The sequence below is a fragment of the Pleurodeles waltl genome, chromosome 12, assembly GCF_031143425.1.
Source record: "Pleurodeles waltl isolate 20211129_DDA chromosome 12, aPleWal1.hap1.20221129, whole genome shotgun sequence".
NCBI lineage: Eukaryota > Metazoa > Chordata > Amphibia > Caudata > Salamandridae > Pleurodeles > Pleurodeles waltl.
The window spans coordinates 27297524-27317164 of record NC_090451.1 but is presented as its reverse complement, the minus strand read 5'-3'; the positions used below and the strand labels follow the sequence as shown (position 1 = coordinate 27317164).

Below are 19641 nucleotides of genomic sequence, written 5' to 3'. Positions count from 1 at the left end.
GGTGCTGCTGAGACCCTCTCTTCTAGGCCTTTCTGGCATCAGCTGCACAGAGGCTCTAGAACTGGAAGCAGGTATGTGATGTCTGAGGTGCTGCTGAGACCCTCTGTGTTCTAGGCCTTTCTGGCATCAGCAGCACAGACATTCTAGAACTGGAAGCAGGTCTGAGGTGCTGCTGAGACCCTCTGTTCTAGGCCTTTCTGGCATCAGCTACACAGAGGCTCTAGAACTGGAAGCAGGTATGTGATGTCTGAGGTTCTGCTGGGACCCTTTTGTTCTAGACTTTTCTGGCATCAGCATCACAGAGGTTCTAGAACTGGAAGCAGGTCTGTGATGTCTGATGTGCTGCTGAGACCCTCTGTGTTCTAGGCCTTTCTGGCATCAGCAGCACAGAGGTTCTAGAACTGGAAGCAGGTATGTGATGTCTGAGGTTCTGCTGGGACCCTTTTGTTCTAGACTTTTCTGGCATCAGCATCACAGAGGTTCTAGAACTGGAAGCAGGTCTGTGATGTCTGATGTGCTGCTGAGACCCTCTGTGTTCTAGGCCTTTCTGGCATCAGCAGCACAGAGGTTCTAGAACTGAAAGCAGGTCTGTGATGCCTTGAGACGCTCTGTGTTCTAGGCCTTTCTGGCATCAGCAGCACAGAGGCTCTAGAACTGGAAGTAGGTAAGTGACGTCTGAGGTGCTGCTGAGACCCTTTTGTTCTAGACTTTTTTGGCATCAGCAGCACAGATGTTCTAGAACTAGAAGCAGGTCTGTGATGTCTGAGGTGCTACTGAGACACTCTGTGTTCTAGGCCTTTCTGGCATCGGCAGCACAGAGGCTGTAGAACTGGAAGCAGGTCTGTGATGCCGGAGGTGCTGCTGAGGCCCTCTGTGTTCTAGTCCTTTCTGGCATCAGCAGCACAGAGGCTCTAGAACTGGAAGCAGGTATATGATGTCTGAGGTGCTGCTGAGACCCTCTGTGTTCTAGGCCTTTCTGGCATCAGCAGCACAGAGGCTCTAGAACTGGAAGCAGCCGGAGGTGCTCCTGAGACCCTCTGTGTTCTAGGCCTTTCTGGCATCAGCAGCAGAGAGGTTCTAGAACTGGAAGCAGGTCTGTGATGTCTGAGGTGCTGCTGAGACTCTCTGTGTTCTAGGCCTTTCTGGCATCAGCAGCACAGAGGCTCTAGAACTGGAAGCAGGTCTGTGATGCCGGAGGTGCTGCTGAGGCCCTCTGTGTTCTAGTCCTTTCTGGCATCAGCAGCACAGAGGCTGTAGAACTGGAAGCAGCCGGAGGTGCTGCTGAGACCCTCTGTGTTCTAGGCCTTTCTGGCATCAGCAGCAGAGAGGTTCTAGAACTGGAAGCAGGTCTGTGATGTCTGAGGTGCTGCTGAGACTCTCTGTGTTCTAGGCCTTTCTGGCATCAGCAGCACAGAGGCTCTAGAACTGGAAGCAGGTCTGTGATGCCGGAGGTGCTGCTGAGGCCCTCTGTGTTCTAGTCCTTTCTGGCATCAGCAGCACAGAGGCTCTAGAACTGGAAGCAGGTCTGTGATGTCTGATGTGCTGCTGAGACCCTCTGTGTTCTAGGCCTTTCTGGCATCAGCAGCACAGAGGCTCTAGAACTGGAAGCAGGTATATGATGTCTGAGGTGCTGCTGAGACCCTCTGTGTTCTAGGCCTTTCTGGCATCAGCAGCACAGAGGCTCTAGAACTGGAAGCAGCCGGAGGTGCTCCTGAGACCCTCTGTGTTCTAGGCCTTTCTGGCATCAGCAGCAGAGAGGTTCTAGAACTGGAAGCAGGTCTGTGATGTCTGAGGTGCTGCTGAGACTCTCTGTGTTCTAGGCCGTTCTGGCATCAGCAGCACAGAGGCTCTAGAACTGGAAGCAGGTCTGTGATGCCGGAGGTGCTGCTGAGGCCCTCTGTGTTCTAGTCCTTTCTGGCATCAGCAGCACAGAGGCTGTAGAACTGGAAGCAGCCGGAGGTGCTGCTGAGACCCTCTGTGTTCTAGGCCTTTCTGGCATCAGCAGCAGAGAGGTTCTAGAACTGGAAGCAGGTCTGTGATGTCTGAGGTGCTGCTGAGACCCTCTGTGTTCTAGGCCTTTCTGGCATCAGCAGCACAGAGGCTCTAGAACTGGAAGCAGCCGGAGGTGCTGCTGAGACCCTCTGTGTTCTAGGCCTTTCTGGCATCAGCAGCACAGAGGCTCTAGAACTGGAAGCAGGTCTGTGATGCCGGAGGTGCTGCTGAGACCCCTCAGCTCCAGTGACGCCCCCACCATGCATCGCCCCCCAGCTCCCCTCCGCTGTGACATCAGAAATGAAACTCGCACCTCGGCGGGGGCGCCCCCGCCTGCCCCCTTCCCCCCTCGCCCACGGCGCTGACGAGCCCGCCCGCTTCCAGGCGCAGTGTTGTCGACGAGGCGCTGCCTGCTTTGACCTGCAGCAGAAGGCGCTAGATGCAGCGCAGAGAGGTACCTGAACCCAGAGCCCAGGATGATGTGGCTGACGCTGTCCCTGCTCTGCGCCCCCTGGCCGTCGGCGGGTGAGTCCGTGTCTCTGTGTATTTATTGTGTTACAAGCGGGGGGGGGGGCAGTTTAGATAACACAGTGAACAACCCAGAAACATAGCATCTCCTGCCTCCTTTACACAAAAAGAGAAAACAGTGGACGAGGAACAGAGTCGGAAAGGGACCTTCCAAAGTTACAGTCACAGTATCGCCTCAGCAACTATCTGTTTCCCCAAGTGTTTGCTCCCCCTGCCTGCCAGACAGGTACTGGAGCTCCTCCACTAGAGAGAGAGCCGAGCCCGAGCCGAGCCGAGCCGAGCCTCTGCTCCTGCAGCTTGCGCAGGAGACCAGCGCTGAAAGCGGTTCTTCTGTAAATCACACAACAAACACCTCCTACGATATCACTCAAAATTCAAAGAAGGGTAGTTTTTAACACGAGGAAGGTTTGTCATTAATCCGTCACATTAAAGCCCCGGACTAAGAAGAACGTCATGAAAGTGATGGTTTTTAAACATGAACCACTAGTGAGCCCCGCGCGAAGAGCAGTGTCACGTGAACACTGCATTGGCCCGGGTTATTGTAGAGAAACCATAGTCTGCAGTTGGGACTCCGGACAAACATATAGGTAGGTGACCAGATCTTGAGAAGCAAAAGCCGGGACAGGTCAGACATAAAAGAAGGACTAAAGACGTTACTCTCATTTTTATATCTGGCCGTCCCGTTTTTGTGTAGCTTTGTGAATACACATGCACAAGACTACATATATAGAATAAGCAATGGCCTGACCTCCCACCCTGCACCCCCAACCCGCTCACCCACCTCTCTCTGCTCCCCACTCCCTCTCTCTGCTGGCAGACAGGGGGCTGTCTTGCCTGATAGTAACAGATACATTACTTTATTTATTTCATACTTTTCTTATGATTCCCTGCATGACGAGACCTTTGTCCCAAAAACCGGGACATTTATTTAATGATCTGACCATTGCCCCAAAAACCGGGACATTTGTTTAAAATTAAGACAAGCGTCGGGACACCGGGACGGTCCCCTAAAAACCGGGACTGTCCGGGGAAATCCGGGACGTCTGGTCACCCTACATATGAGAGCGCTTTCATACTCCATAATGAAGAAAAAAAGCGTTTTGGTGAATTAAGCTATTTGCGTAAGATCACACAATCTGAGCGGAGAAGCCTCCCTTATGCGGGAGTTCTGGCTTCTCTGTACAAAGCAGCCAGTGACGGCGGATCTGTCATGTTAATCCTTTGTTTTTACCTCTTAGCGGCTCTTTCTGCAGTTCTTATCCAGCACAAGCTTGCGTCGCAGGCCTCGGAGCGCTTCATATCACACCAGGAGACATTCTGTTCGTGGCGGGCCGGGGAGATGAAATGATTTGTCAGAATCACAGGACTTGGAGGCGCCACCGAGCCGGGCCCCTGGTTCCGGGTCGCACAGTCCGGCCTGGCGCTGGTGCCGCCCGGGTCCTGGGGAGCGGGGGGTGCAGGCTGAAGCCACGTGCAAGCTCGGCTCATGATGGGCTTGAGGTTAGCAGGACCTCGAGCTGAGCCCGAGCCAGGCTTCAGGCTCGAGCCGTGAGAGGTTTAGGGGCTCATTCAGCTCTGCTCCGGGGGATGCCAGGGAGCCCATGTATTGGGGGTTTCCCAGGGGCACCCCACGCAACATCCACAAGCTCCTCAGGTTTTATAAACCAATCCAGATTGGATTTTTAGAGGGGGGAGGGTGGGCACAGATGCACCCCGCTCCCTCCCCAGATTCTAATAATATCACGTCTTGCAACCTCTAATGCACATTGCAGAAAAGGAGGGTGTGTTCGTTGAAGGTTTGTTCCCTCCATATAAACAGGTCTGCCAACTGTGGGGTGAACTCTAGGCCTCCCCCAATTAGAGAGGACAGCCACCCGGTACCCCTGTGCCCAGGGACAACGCAATATGGTGAACTTCCTACCTTCTGAGCACAGGCCTGAACCCCAAACACTTTTAAATAGCTGATGCATTGAGGTGATACTGTTAAAAAAAACCATTGGCAAAGCCAATAGGTCACAGCAATGGGGTGGGGTGGTGTGATAAACTGGGGGCCTACGCCCTTCACTGCTGCAGCACTGAGAGCGGAGCATGCATGGGGGAGAGCAGGAACGAGAGGGCTCCTATATTTGTGCCCCAAAGATAGTGCCACTGCGAGACTAAGGGGATCATTATGACCCCGGCAGGAGGCGATAATTTGGCGGTAGTACCGTCAACAGGCTGGCGGTACTTACCACCACATTATGTCCTTGGCGGAGCCGCAATGGTAATACCACTGCTACCGCCAGGCTGCTGCCAGGCTGTAGTCTGGCCGTCCCAGCAGTTGCAATCCGCCAGGGGATTACGACTCCCCATCCGCCAGCCTGGCCACGGCGGTAAACACCGCCATGGAAAGGCTGGCAGTGACTTCAAGTCTCCCATACTGCCAGCCTTTCCATGGCGGTGCACTTGGCATGGGCACTGCAGGGGCCCCCATCACATCCCCATCGCACATTCCACTGCCCGAATTACGGGCAGTTGAATGCGCGACGGGTGCTGCTGCACCCGATGCACCTCAACATTGCCGCCGGCTCAATTACGAGCCGGCTTCAATGTTGTGGTGAGTTTTCCCCTGGGCCAGCGGGTGCAAATCTGTTTCCGTCCGCTCGCGCAGCAGAAAAGTCATATTAAGGCGCCAAACATACCACCGGCACTGGGCGGTATGTTGGGGCCCGCGGTGTGGGTGATCTTTGAAAAAGACTGCCGAAGTTGTAATGAGGGCCTAAGTGCTCTGGGGTCAGTGAGAAGCCACGGAAAGAGCGGACATACAGGAGGGCAGGTGGGGGTGGGGAGGAGATGAAACAGGGGCAGGGGCGGGGGGGAGAAGAGAGGACAGGGTGGGTGGGGGGGAAAGAAGCAGCCAGGGATGGGCACATGGCACGCAGCCCAGTAATACAATCATACGCACTCCTCTGCAGAGCTTCAACGCAGAGCAGGAGTGGTCGGAGCGCAGAGGGCGCATGTTCGGAGATTTGAGCGTCACGCAGAAGCCTGGACACTTGCAGCTCTGTGAGGCGGACCCACAGGGGGCACAGGAAGCAGGACCCGTGGCAGAGCGCGGCCTCTCCTTGAATAATCTAGCGTTGGGGCAACAGAACCGAACAAAGGCAGCCCAGCGTGCCTCAAAAGATAACAACCAAGGCGCCCCAACCTCCTGAAGGCCTATGTTTGCTGAAACGTGAGCGTCCAGCCGACCTAAAGTTGTAATATTCTTCTGAGTTGTGTCGTCTGTCACTTGTTACATGGATGTCCCTGTCAGGGAGCGGGTGCAGGGCACAAGCTGGGCTGGAGACAGTGATCTGCCTCGTAGCTCCCATGTGCTGGTCATCTCCCAGAGGTGGGTGTATGAGGGCGCTTAGAAGCCCGCTGGCGGGCGCTGGGCAGCAGCTGTGCGTGGACCCCGGGGCTCGGTCTCTGGATGGGGCGTGCAAGCGCTGGGTCACAGGATATCCCACCTCCACCGGCTCGCCGTGTGTTCTCCGGCACCGGACACCCTTGAGTGATGCTGGACTGTACACATAAAAAATAAAGGAGATATGGAGGATTAAAGGTCCAGTGTATACCCTCCAATGACAGTTACTACTACTAAAATACACTGTTCCTAGGTCAGAAGGGAAGACAGGACGAGTACTCTGGAGTCCTATTTAATAGGAGCAAGAGTCCTCACACACCCAAATGGGTGTCATGCTTCATCATCGGACAAGCTCCTCGTCAGACCGGCGCTGCAATGTCTGACGGGCACCACCCTTCCGGGGGGCTCTTTGCCGGAGATCTTTTCTCGATGATGCCACTCTATCCCGCAAATGAGTAGGGAGAAAGAAAATGGGGAGAGTTCAAAGAAAGAAAAATAAAATTGGCTCAGGACCCTTAATGAGTACTTAACTTTATTCTGTCTATGTGGGGTGAAGGCCAAGGTTAAAATATAGATCAGGAGAGTGAGATAGAGATAATGCTCTGTCACTCTCTAACTGTATATCTAATAGCGGTGGGTCAGACAATTATGGGACCCACCTCAAAATCGGGTCGACATGTTTCGCGTCTTTGTGGTCCATGTGGATCCAATGACGCTTCTTCAGGACCTAGTATAAAAGACTTCTCCAACTACAAGCTAAATTGGCTATCATATATCAGAGCTGACAGTCAAACAAAAAATTATCGTCAGTCACTTACTTAAGTCTATTGTGACCCTTAGTGTAATTCACCTACCCCTGGACGCACTTCCGGGAGCGCGTCCAGGGGTAGGTGTAGCCGCCCACTGCCAGGCTCTTTACACAGTGTGTTAACTGAACCTGGCCAATGGCCCGCGTGAACCCATGAAGCCCTAACTCAATGTGGGAGGGGTGACGAATAGGAATTACACTAAGGGTCACAATAGACTTAAGTAAGTGACTGACGATAATTTTTTGTTTGACTGTCAGCTCTGATATATGATAGCCAATTTAGCTTGTAGTTGGAGAAGTCTTTTATACTAGGTCCTGAAGAAGCGTCATTGGATCCACATGGACCACAAAGACGCGAAACATGTCGACCCGATTTTGAGGTGGGTCCCATAATTGTCTGACCCACCGCTATTAGATATACAGTTAGAGAGTGACAGAGCATTATCTCTATCTCACTCTCCTGATCTATATTTTAACCTTGGCCTTCACCCCACATAGACAGAATAAAGTTAAGTACTCATTAAGGGTCCTGAGCCAATTTTATTTTTCTTTCTTTGAACTCTCCCCATTTTCTTTCTCCCTACTCATTTGCGGGATAGAGTGGCATCATCGAGAAAAGATCTCCGGCAAAGAGCCCCCCGGAAGGGTGGTGCCCGTCAGACATTGCAGCGCCGGTCTGACGAGGAGCTTGTCCGATGATGAAGCATGACACCCATTTGGGTGTGTGAGGACTCTTGCTCCTATTAAATAGGACTCCAGAGTACTCGTCCTGTCTTCCCTTGTGACCTAGGAACAGTGTATTTTAGTAGTAGTAGCTGGACTGTACACGTCAACAGAACACCCACCGTCTATCGCTAACAGCGCCGGTGTGTTTAAAACCAGCTGCTACAAGTGTCAAAAACAAGGTGGGTGCCCAGGGAGGCATCTGGGGGGCCTGGACCTACAGCTGTGCACGAAGACCGACCTGCATGCGGGGGGATCTCAGCAGGTCATTGGATGGTATGAGTAAGATATTCCTCTCTGTCCCCACACGCATAATGCCCGCAGAGTTTACAATTCGTTCATGAGTCCTGCATTCTTAAAAAAGGTGTAAATTCTCAAAATAGTTTCATAGATAGAAGTGATTAAGTGCCCCACATAAAACAAACACTTCCCATATGGGGATTCATAGCAAAGACTAAACTCTTCCAACTACACACCCTCAGGTGTAGCGTGCTATCCGTGCAGGTAAGCACTACAACGCCCCACAGAGGAGTAGTAAGCGCTAGTCAGCTGTCGCAGTACGACAGCTTTCAAACATCACGTAAGCACACTCCGAATGTGGAAATATTGTGCAGAGGCGCTACATGAACAAGCGGTAGCCCTTCGGGCCTAGTTTCCTATAGCGCTCCCTCAGCACCATCATTCCTCTCAAAATGGCCGGCTGGGTACCGTCAGTACGTGAAGCGTCTTTTCCCTCCCTCATCAGCCGAAAAACCTGGGCTAATAACTCCCCGACTGACCAGCTCGCGGGTCGCCATTGTCCCGTCACCTTTCTTCAGATGACAGACAACCGCTCTGCAGACTTTTACTAATATTGCCTGATCACGTGGACCGACACCTTAGAGCTCATCCTTGGCTTATCATGGCCACCTCTTCTCCACGTGACCAATACCCATAATTTCAGAGACTTTGCTTGGAATTTACTTGTCACCAGTATATCAACACATGGTAGTTTCTCTACCAGACCTATCATATGAACCCTTTTGGTTTATTGGAAACGATCCAGTTCTCTCCATTAGTACTATCTACACCTACAGTCTTGCCTTGAAAAAGTCCTTGTGACGAAACACGTGTCGGACTTTGGACTCTTCTTTCCACATTGGAATTGATTTTTGGACTACACTTGGTGTGCCCTGGTATTCATTGATGTTGCTTCAGCACAGTTCAATTCTCTTTTGACCAGTGCATCAACACCTGTGGTGGTTGGGTGTTCTACCAGGTTGGCACCCACAACAATTTCACTGAACTTGATTCTACTTGTCATACATCCTAATGCGGATGTGCGAACATTAAGCATCGACAACCAACTTTAGTTTTTGCTCTGCAGCGGAGGCAGTCTTTTGACAGTCCCCGTTTTCCATAGACCAGTGGTCTCCAAACCTTTTAATGCCGCGCCCCCCAGTTGAAAAATTAAAAATCATTGCCCCCCCCACAGAATTTTTCACTATTATTTTATAAAGATGGCAATGTTGATAAATATGTCTAGACCTACTTTAAAAAAATGCAATAACATGCTTTTGCTTAAAACAAAGGCCTGTTATCTGTATAATGCTGCTTTTGGCCAGAGTCTGGTGCCCCCCTAGGGATCACTTGAGGACCCCCTAGGGGTAGCCTGCCCCCCCAGTTTGAAGACCTCTGCCGTAGACTGTTATAGAGATGCTGATCGCGCGCTGCCTGGAGCGCTGGCACGCGTGTGACTGGGCCACGCCTATCTTCCAGAGCAGTGGGCGGGCGTTTCCGGCTCAGAAGTCACATCCATTGGAATGTTTATTCGGAAGTACGGCAAGAGTGATCTTTCTAGAGCCGCCCCTCACAACGTGTTCTAGTTCTTTTCAAAGAGTTGAAGAGAAGTTGGCTGCAAAGCAAAGGCAAAAATCGTTCTGCAGTGTGCTGTAGTTATGGATGGTAAATCCCACATTCGGGAACCTCCAGCGGATTCAGGCCGCTTGGGCCCCAGGCAGATGTTCACTACCTTGCCTGGAGAGCAACAAACAAAGCAGTTTTATATAGCCGCGCACGCACTGAGTAGAAGGGAGAGTACGAGGGCTTGTAAACCAAGGAAAAACAACGCAACAAATAAAAACACCAGCTCTCCCGTGGAGGGCTTGTAAACCAAGAACAAGCATTGGCAAAGCCAATGGGCTTCACCTTTGCTTTTTCTTTTGCATTCTATGTTACTGGATTATAAATGTTAGAAAGCGGTTATAATGTTTGTTTTAAATTTGATAAACCATTAATAGTTGTTTATGTTGTGATGTATGTTGAATTAATACCCTAGGGTTTCAAAATTCTAATTTGTACCTTATTTAATATGACATTGTATTAGAGTATAGTAATGTGTAGATAGTAGGGTGCCACTGCACCTGCTGCACCATTCAAAACATGTCACTTTTAGCTGGACTGCAAGGTAGCCGTAATTGTGACTGCCTGTTTAGTACTAAACCTGGTGCCACTGCACCTGCTGTGCCATTCAAATCATGACTCTAGTGCCTACAAGGTAACTGCACTTGTGACTGCCTGTTTATTAGTAATATATAGCAATATTTGGTGTTTAGAAGGGTTCCTAGAGCTTTTGACCCATGTGTCACTGCACCTGCTGCACCACTAAAATCATGACCCCAGTGCCAGCAAGATCACTGCACTTATGACGGCCTGTTTAATATTAAAATTTAGCAATAATCTGTGTTCAGAGGGACACCTTGTTGCTCCGGTGCCACTGCACCTGCTGCACCATTCAAATCATGACCCCAGAGCAAGCAAGATAACTGTACTTGGGCCTGCCTGTTTAGTAGTAAAATTTAGCAATAACCTGTCTTTAGTGGGTCCTTAGCGCTTTTGGCCCTGGTGCCACTCTACTCCTCGAAAGCAGGATAGGGGTGGGTGGCTCCAGTAGGTGTCCGCCTCCCTGTGTATGTACAACTCACGTGCATTTCCCAGCTGTGTCAAACTGATGGAGTGTTTCTGTGATGGAAAGTGTAGTGGTGCCCAACAGACACAGTCCACCCACAGAGAGCAGGGTGTAAAGCCGCCAGCCTCATTGCACAAGTTTTTCCCAGCCTCGGGAGAAGGCTCAGGGGGCGGGTGCAGCGGTTCCCCCAACGAGAATGCCATTGCCCTTTGTGGTTTCTGAATTAGGTTCACCCTAAAGGAGGGACTGGAAGAGTCTCCTAGTCGGAACCGGGCTGGGGGATTAGATCTCCTGGCTAAGGGTCATCCTGGGGAGACACAAGGAAGCTGTACAGAAAGGATTTCCTATTTGGGATATCTGGAGCACGCTGTCCGTTAAGTGGCCTTCTAGGACAGCCGCGGGGCTGTAAGATCTTAAGTGGGGCGCTAGGCATTCTCCAAGGTTCTCCTGTTGACGCAGGTCATGGGTGTCCCTGGAGGAAGTTCTCCTGGTTTTAGCATCTCTGGGGCTGACACTCCTTTGCAGTGGAAGAACCAATTTAGGTGAGGGACGAGATGGGCCCCTTGCTGGCAATGAAGGTTGCGGCTCTCTTCACTTAAGGTCTCCCACACTGTCAGTGATCCTTCCTTACTCTGGGGTGTCGCTAGGTGCCCCCTTCCCTGTACCTCACCTCAGGAGCCGGGCAGAAGTGGATGCCAACACTCTGCCGCCTCTTCCCAGAGTAGCCGACCTCCTCCCCAACTGAGATGACTATCACCTGGTCCATTGCACTGGATAACAACCCGCATCCCGATAGATTTGAACAGCATAACTAGAGACAGGAGTTGTCTCATCCAATAAGATGATTCGCCTGACTGCAGAATTTTGTTAGGCAAAGATGTGTCCACTGAAAAAGAGTGGTTGCACAACTCTTTTTGCCTTATTGGAAAGGTTATGCTCAATACGCTAGGACTGAGCTCGCTATAGTGACAAGCTTGCCTTGCATGGAGTGCGGGCATGGAATGAAGGAAGTACCTCAGAAGCGCAATGTTAGTGGAAGGACACTGGTTTCCAGCCACTCATCACCAACCAAAAAGGGTACTTGATCCAAACTCCAAAGGATGGACGAAGCCGAGGAACAAAGAGAGGAAGTGCGGCTGGATGATGTGGGAGGCTGCTGCTGACCAATGAGAAGCAAGAAAGGGAGAGTGACCGGAGAAGCCTACCAATGGTAAGCAATGGAAAGGCTGTGAGCGGGCTGTAGGCCGATTTAAAGATTTTATTTTCATAAAACAAAAGATGTCATCACAGTCAAGCGCTTTGCAGGTGAAACCTAAAAAAGAAGTCCCAAAAATGGTACTAAATTGTGGGATAATAGAGGGATTGTGTACTTAGTCTCTGTTCTCGGGGACGAGCACACAGAGGACGAGGCATGCCAAATGCATGCCAAACACAAATGGTGAGAAACAATGGGAGAGGGATGATGGAGCCAGCCAATGGCAAGCCTATGGGTGGATTGAAGCCCACTTTGTAGATACAGCATATCTCGGTTTGAGACGACGCATGCGCGCCGTCTAATGCTGAGACCTAAAAAAGGGCCCTGTGTGCAGTATTTTTCAGTGAAGCAGGTTTGGGTGGTTATTCTCGGAAACCTTTGAGCCCCGTCCACCTAACCATGCCTTTGCTTACATTCTCTGATTAATGGAACAGAGTTACTAGACTGCACCCCATTACATCAGGTGTAACGTGATCTGCCTGCATGTTGTCTGTTTCTCACCAGCTCTTGGTGGAAACAGAGGCAACTTAGTATGTTTGGGCTCCTCGGACCGCTAAAATCTCCCAGAAATGTTGCAAAGCACAGAGATGCTTCATCATGTAAAAATCCACCACGCAGAGCTAAAATGGGGTACTTGTGCACAGAACGATTATGGTTTTTGTGTGTCCAAAAGAACTGGCCCAGAGCCCAGTTAATGGGGCTTGAAGGCTTCTGCTGGCCTGTAGGCAGGTAAAAACAGCCTGTGTTCATACACCATGGTTTCAGCTAGATTCCCAGTGCCCAGAGTGGATTGGGAAGTAACCACTGTCTAACGGGTGCGTACACTGAGTCACACCCCTTGGTCAGCAGGGCCTGGTGCTCAGTTGGAAAACCTCACAGAAAACACCAAAACCCTCAGAGGCCTTGTTGTGACCACTGAGGGGATAAACTACAGGGCAGGCCAGGGAATGGGGCAGGGTGGCGCGTCTGTCCGAAGACTGCTAGGCATGTGCGGGTGGTCAAGGTTTTGATTCAGTCCTAAATCACATTTTTGTGTTGCTACACTGTTACAGGGGGTTGGTTAGCGCCTACCCGTACCCTGCTGCCACTAGATGTGAACTGTTCGTGCTCGCAAAAAACCCACAAGTACATTTGAGTGCACTGGTGATATGGTTAAGATTAAGGTATGGTTTCACTGAGAATTAAAACTCACGTTTTCCAACATTTTTAGAATTTGAACCAAAGTTCATCAAATTTGTATTAGCTGTATGCAGATGATACCTGTGTGCATACGTAAAGCATAGATTACTAGTGGATTTCATGCTTTAAGATGCCTTTTTTGAACGCCATTTTTTATTACTTTTATTTTTAAGATGGGCTCTGCATAGTGCCTATAAATAATGGAACTGCTTCAAATGTTCTTTACAAAATGTCATATGCACATAGAGACGACTTCAAACCAGCAACTTTTGACAAAAAAAAAACAAAAAAAAGGTCTGGATCAACTGCCGCCCCCACCACGAACAAATTTCTCATCAGCAATTTTTGCAAATGTGCAATGATAATATCAATGATGCCGTAGTAGGTGTCAACAATGATGTAATATGTGGGGTAATTAGCTGTGCATGGCGGGGGCGCGAGTTATAGTTATCTTAGGAGGCGAGTTATAGTTACTTGAGATAAGCAGAACTATAACTGCTGAATTTCTATGGTTTTGTGTGAGTTAATTCAGAGCCTAACTATAATGTCCCTGTAACCTTTGTTTCTTCAGTGAATAAATATATATACTCTGAAACATATTATCTGTAAGCCTGGTTTGAACAGAGGGATGATCTTTGGAGTTGTAGATATATAGTAATTATAAAATATGCTTGTGTGAGCTTGTGACACCCAATCAATGCCAGGGAGGTTCTTTAAAACCCAGAGAATACCTTTTGGGTAAATCTGTCATAAAGCACTGTAGTGATTATGTCTGTTTTTTTATACTCACCAGACCTGCTGCAAATGTTTCCCATCAGCTCGAGTGGCAGTCGAGCAGGTAAGCATTTCACTAAGGCAAAACCAGGGGCTGGCATTCCCGTGGAGCAAGGTAAGGCCCTTTACAACACTTTGCTCATTGTCTTTTCATTGGTTGCAGGGGAGCGCTCCATAACCAAAATACTACTTGCCTGCTGCTCTGAGAATGAAAGCACAGTTATTGATTAAAGCTGCACTTTGTAATGATCCAGACGTTATGCCACTGGTCTGTGGAGGGGCCAGTGGGTTAAAGCCAGCAAAAGAAAATATGGCAAAATGAAAACCGTGCTCAGGGCCACCGGAATTATGCGATTGTGCAGCTGCAGTATTCTTCGCATTACTAGAGATTGGCCACATTTGTCACACAATTCATCGTATGCTGCGTAATGTGCAGATTTTAGCAAAAAAATTATTTCTAGCTCAAACTGTTCAAAAGTTACAAAAAGGCTGCACAGTAGAAGGCCCTTTTCAAAGGTTGAATGGTCACCTTTCTGTTGCTTATTGCTATGTTGAGATCAGACTGGTATTAATGAGGCGCAATCATTGCCCAGACAGTGATAACAAGTGTAAAAATGTCAAAATATTGAAGTTATATTATCACAAAATGTGCCGCATTACGCTGCATAATTTGCCTTTTCTTGCCACATAATTTACTCAACTCTGCTTCATAATTTGGTCCTCCCCTGCTGCATAATTCCACTGGCCCTGACCATGGTGTTGTAAAGTAAAGAAAAAAAATACTTGGAAGAGAAAGGTGAGTGGAAGGCCGCGTGGGCGGACAGAAGGCAGAGCGACACAGGGAGATGGTGGTCATCCCAGATAGATGGGATGGGCTGAAATCCCAAAATAATGAGATATCGAGAGCAGCATGAGCATCTGCTACAACTTGTACGTCAACAGGGCGTAGTGTTCTGGCAGAGAACCAGGCAGACCTTTGATCGTTTAACATGGTATATTATAGTTTAGCTGCGAACACCGCTGCATGTGATAATAAGGACAGGTTACCATGCTGGCTGCGTGACTGTCTTGTTTGTTGCAAAGTTATGAAATCAATAAAACATTATGTGCAAATAAATGATTATGTTAGACTAGGCTATGGGTTGGACTGTGTTATGTTAAGGTGGCCTTTGTGGCTTAGACTATGTTATGTTAGGTGTGGTTATGCTGTGTGATGGCAGGCTCGGGTTAGACTATTGTGCATTATGTTAGGCTGCACTGTGTTACACTATGTTATGGTAGGCTAGATTATGTGCTAGGCTGTGTTATTTTACGTAATGTCATTTTTTATATTATGTTGGTAGCTAGTAGTGGGCTTAATGCTGCTATGAGGCCACCTTAACGTGCCAAGAGACCTATAGGAGGAGAGGGACCAGGGGAGAAAGAATTTGTGGACCCATATTGTGCCCCAGATTGGTGGTGCCACACTGGCTAGCAGTCTGTAGGTCACTGTGGGAAGCCAAGGTTAGGCACCTGGTCGATGAAGAGGACGGTGAGAGGTAAGGGTAAGGAGAGGCCAGAGAGACATGAACTAGGGAGAGGGATCAAGGTTTTCAAAAGGTGTGGCTGGCATAGAGGAGAGATGCACAAATGTGTAACGTCCTCCTCAGCCTGGGTACCCACCAATGAATACTCCACACACGGAGCTATGTATACACGCCTTTATTCTTCAGCGTGTAACCGCGAACTCAGCATTCTAAACCCCTATTCACTCCACCAGCTTCTAACACCTCTGCCATCATCCTACGGAGTCTCTCAGGAGCCAAAAGGGTTCCATCATACATACTCCAAGACAAGACAGAATGGTCAGGTGCGCGTGTAGCAGCGGTGGCATACTGCCTGGGTGAAAGAGATGAGCTTAGATTTTTACTGCCCCAAGCTTGGAGACGTCTTTCAGTGTATCAGTAGGTTTGTCACTTGCAGGAGGACAGGCCTGCTGGTGCAGTCGCAGGCTACAGGTGATAAACAGGAGGAGGTCTGCTGTGCTGGGTGTGGGCAGGAAATGGACAGGCCACAACAGGGCTTTTAAATGCTGCTCAGGGGGCTGCCGGCAGCACAGAAACACAACATTGGGCCTGAGGGGGGCACTGTTTGTCTCACATGACACCCACTGATGTCTTTGCCGTTGCAGCTGCCAGATCACAGGTTGAAATCATCGGAGGACGTGAGGCAAAGCCCCATTCCAGACCCTACATGGTGTCCTTCCAGGTCGGGGGCCGCCACAAGTGTGGGGGCGCCCTGGTCGGCGAGCAGTGGGTGCTGACGGTGGCTCACTGCTTCCCCAACATGTAGGTGAAAGAACTGCTCCTTCTCTCTGTCTCCTAGATGCACAGATGTTTGAACACCTTTGGGCTTGGTGAAGCTGGGACATAGTTGGCGGATGTGGCATGAGAACCTGTATGTACCTGCTTTCACCCAGGCCCACCGTGGGCAGCATTTCACACCTTGCCTCCTGAGGCTGATGACTAGGCTGCAGGAAAACAGTGTAAATTCCTGTGTGGTTAGTGTTTCGACGCACTTGCGCATGTTGCTTTTGCAAATGTGTCACCTCCAGCAGCACGTCATGAACTCTTACTCAATGTGTCCCTTGGGTGCCAAGTGGGAGGAAATTGTCACATTGCAACAGCAGATAAAAAGGAAGCGTTCTGAAGTTGCGGTGCGAGAGGCCACAGCCTGCATCTTCCCCATCTCCAACTTAGATACTGTTTTTGTATGACCCTCCTTGCCGGACTCTGCCTGTTCTGCCCTCTTTGCACCTATGCACAATGCTTCTTCTCATCCTTGCCCAGGCGATGCTGAACTCCTGCCCGAAGGGCTCGAACACTGGTGTATCTGGTGTCACTCGAATGTAACATATTCACAGAGGCCTGTGCCTGTCGCTGACAATGTGAGGTCCAGGAGCTGTGTCTTTACCTGGAGGGGGGCATCAAGCCTACCTCATAATGTTCAGAGAGCTACAGTCCCTGTCCTGGGTGTAGCACATAAATCCGTGGTGGCCGCGTACCGTGTTTCTGGAGACTGATAGTGTGACCAGACCTTTGTAACTGTAGCCAGACGTATCAAAAGATTTAGCATTCACAAATCGGTAAATTTCACAGTTTGCAAATGCAAAATAGCCTTTCACAAAGTATGGAAGGCATTGCAGTCCCATTTAGGGAATCTCCTTTTTTGTGATTCCCTAAAATTGCGACTCCAAAGAGGGAATGGCAATTCGCGATTCCCTAAATAGGAAATCGCAAATAGGAAATTCCTCTTTGCAATTCCCTATGCACATGTAACAAGCATTTCCTAAATGCGCACTGGGCATGTGGGGAATCCTATTACCACCAACTCCAAGTTGATGGTAACCATGTTCAGTTTGAAAGAATACATCAAAAATGCATTTTTTAAAGTGCCATGTAGCGCACACATGCCCCTAGGGCATGTGTATGCTTTACATGTGCACAATTGTTGTGGGGGGTGCGTCAATGGGGGCCTTAGGCTCTCGGCACCCTTGGTTTTGCATTTCCTATTGTGCGATTTTCTAATAGGAAATCTCAAAATAGCAAATGCAAAACCATCACACATAAGGCCTTCAGGCCCATTTGAATGAATGGAGTCGCAATCCCTCATAGTAATTCCCTGATAGTGATTGCGATTCTGTAGGAATCGCTATTAGGGAATCGCTATTCTGTTACATAGAATTTTGCATTCCCCAAATACTGATTTCTTAAAATTCGCTATTTAGGGAATGCAAAATGTGATTTTGATACATCTGGCCCTGTGTCACTGAGAGGGTGGTCTACAGTTCCTTCTTACGGAAAGTTATGCTGTTATGTGTATTACTTGAACCGTATGCAGGCATCCGGTATGTATGCCGGTGGTTTTTATCTTTTCACTTTCCTGTTAAATTCATAGTCTGTTCTCTTGCACTTTTGATCTCATGCATTCTTTCATTTCAGAACACCTTGTTGTCTTAATTACAAGTCGAGAATGCTTGATAAGTTTCCTTTAGTGGTATTTGGCTGAATGGAGGTGGTTCACGGAGAGACCTGTATGTGGTATTTACTTGCTTTATCTTTTAAATGCAGATCCCAGGGACCGATCAGAGCTGCTGTGGGGCTTCACCGGCTGGATAAACAGCACCACCAGCACCAGGAGTTCCTAGTCAAGGGCTACTTCCCTCACCCTGAGTATGATGATTTCTCGAAAGACAATGACATCATGCTGCTTCAGGTAAGGCAGGTACAAGCCACCTCTGGCCCGGGGAGAGATCTGAGTTCATTGAAGGGCCTGAAAGTAAGAGGAACCATACATTGAGGCTACCAGCATCTGCTTTGCAGCCGCCGTATCAAACGCAGGCATGGAAAGATGCGAATGTTAAGGCCGAGACGCAGAGGAGGTCAGTTAAGTCCCTCTTGACTACCTGATGAAAGGGCGATGCCTCTCGGTAGCCACAGTGCCGCCCTGCATTTAATATACATGTGAAAGTGTCAAATGTCTCCTTAGGATCACTAGTTGGGGAAAGAAACAAGGGACAGAAACTTATTGGCAATCTTAAAGTTCTTAATTAAGGATGAAGAGTAATGTATAAGTAGAAAGGCAATGCCCACGCCCTCACTGATTTCAGGGAAAAGGAGCAGACATGTAAGAAATCCAGAAGAAAATCCCAAAGCATGTCTAGCTGCAAGGAGTACAAATCAGAGCTAAAAATAGGAGCACCGTGTTGAACGTAACAGAAAAATAAAGGAACAAATGCATTGAGATGTATTTTTCGCTTGTTAACGCCTCCATTACATATGACATCCCTGGAAAAGACTCAACTTCATCTTGGATTGGGAACCTAGGACTGAATCTTCTGATCAGGCCACCATCTTGGAAACTGCAGTTCATACTTTTGACCAGTTCCAATAGCTCATGGCGTCTGCTTTGTACAAGAAGAAACCACCCAAGTTTGACATCCTTTGCCAAGTGCAGAACTCTACTGCCCAGTCGGTGCCCTTCCTATTGGACACTTCCTTGTTAGTGGCAGAGCGCTAGGCCACGTAAATTTCACTATGACCAGGTCCTGAACATTGCGTTCTTCTACATGCCGTCTGAATTTGCGTTACGCACAGTAGCACATAGCAGTACGCCTCTGAACCCTTGTAACCTCTGGTAAGGTCCCGGCATGGAAGTGAAGCCTTAGAAGAATGTCGTTGGAAGAACTGGCGAGCAAATATGGGAGCATGCAGAGAAGAAGCATTTGTTAAAGAATGGTCACCGGATGGGTACTTTTTTATGTGAATTAAGAACTGAAGATGATCTCAACGCATCAGTGAGTCCCAGATTTCTTGACCCACATATCCTGGCTGCCATTGTACCATGACTGGTGGCGGTTCAGGTGAAAGCTGAGGCTCAGGACCAGGAACATGACTATCTGAGAATAATGAAGGATGGGATGACTCTTCAACGTGCGAGGCGACATCAGACTAAAATCCACAGTATTAGTCTAGGGAGAAATGACAGCTAGCCCATAGAATCGTAATTGAAATTCGACTGCCAGTGTATGTCTAGGATGGAACCAAGAAGTTTCACAATCTTTAACTCTAGATAGAAAAGATGGAGAATTTGATCTTGATGTATTATTGTGTTCTTTCTTTGTGATCTAGATAAACTTTCAAAAACAAGTTGTCTAGGTTTCTGTAACTAATTAAGATGGACAGTGGTTGCAGGAACCAATGGATCAATGCAAATGGGGGGGGGAAGGAAAACATCTTGGAAAAAAGGTGAAACTTTAGTACTATGACTTACATGGTTATTAGAATGTCACGGCTGGTACATAAGAAGCACAAATATCTTGGGCTGTTAGAAATTAGCATAGTAGATATTGTTCCGACATTTGATTTGTTTGCTGTGTTTGGCCAGCTGATTGGTGATGATTTAAAAAAGAAAAGGCTTGTCCAGTTCCTAATGTTTTACGCAGAGCTTTCTAAATTATGATAGATATTGGGTACCTGTGTCAAAAGATTGTAAAATTAAATGCAATA

The 19641-nt window shown here is 48.8% G+C and overlaps 1 protein-coding gene across 1 annotated transcript in view; it reads left to right on the top strand.

The window, feature by feature from the left end:
• Positions 1–2363: 2363 nt before the first annotated feature.
• The window catches only part of GZMM (granzyme M), a 36292-nt gene continuing 19014 nt past the window's right edge, over positions 2364–19641 (top strand). Inside the window, exons 1-4 of the mRNA XM_069217605.1 lie at positions 2364–2517; positions 13614–13658; positions 15765–15921; positions 17704–17848. Of these exons, the coding sequence (XP_069073706.1) occupies positions 2469–2517; positions 13614–13658; positions 15765–15921; positions 17704–17848 (396 nt within the window). The 5' untranslated portion in view covers positions 2364–2468. The remainder of the gene's footprint in view (positions 2518–13613; positions 13659–15764; positions 15922–17703; positions 17849–19641) is intronic.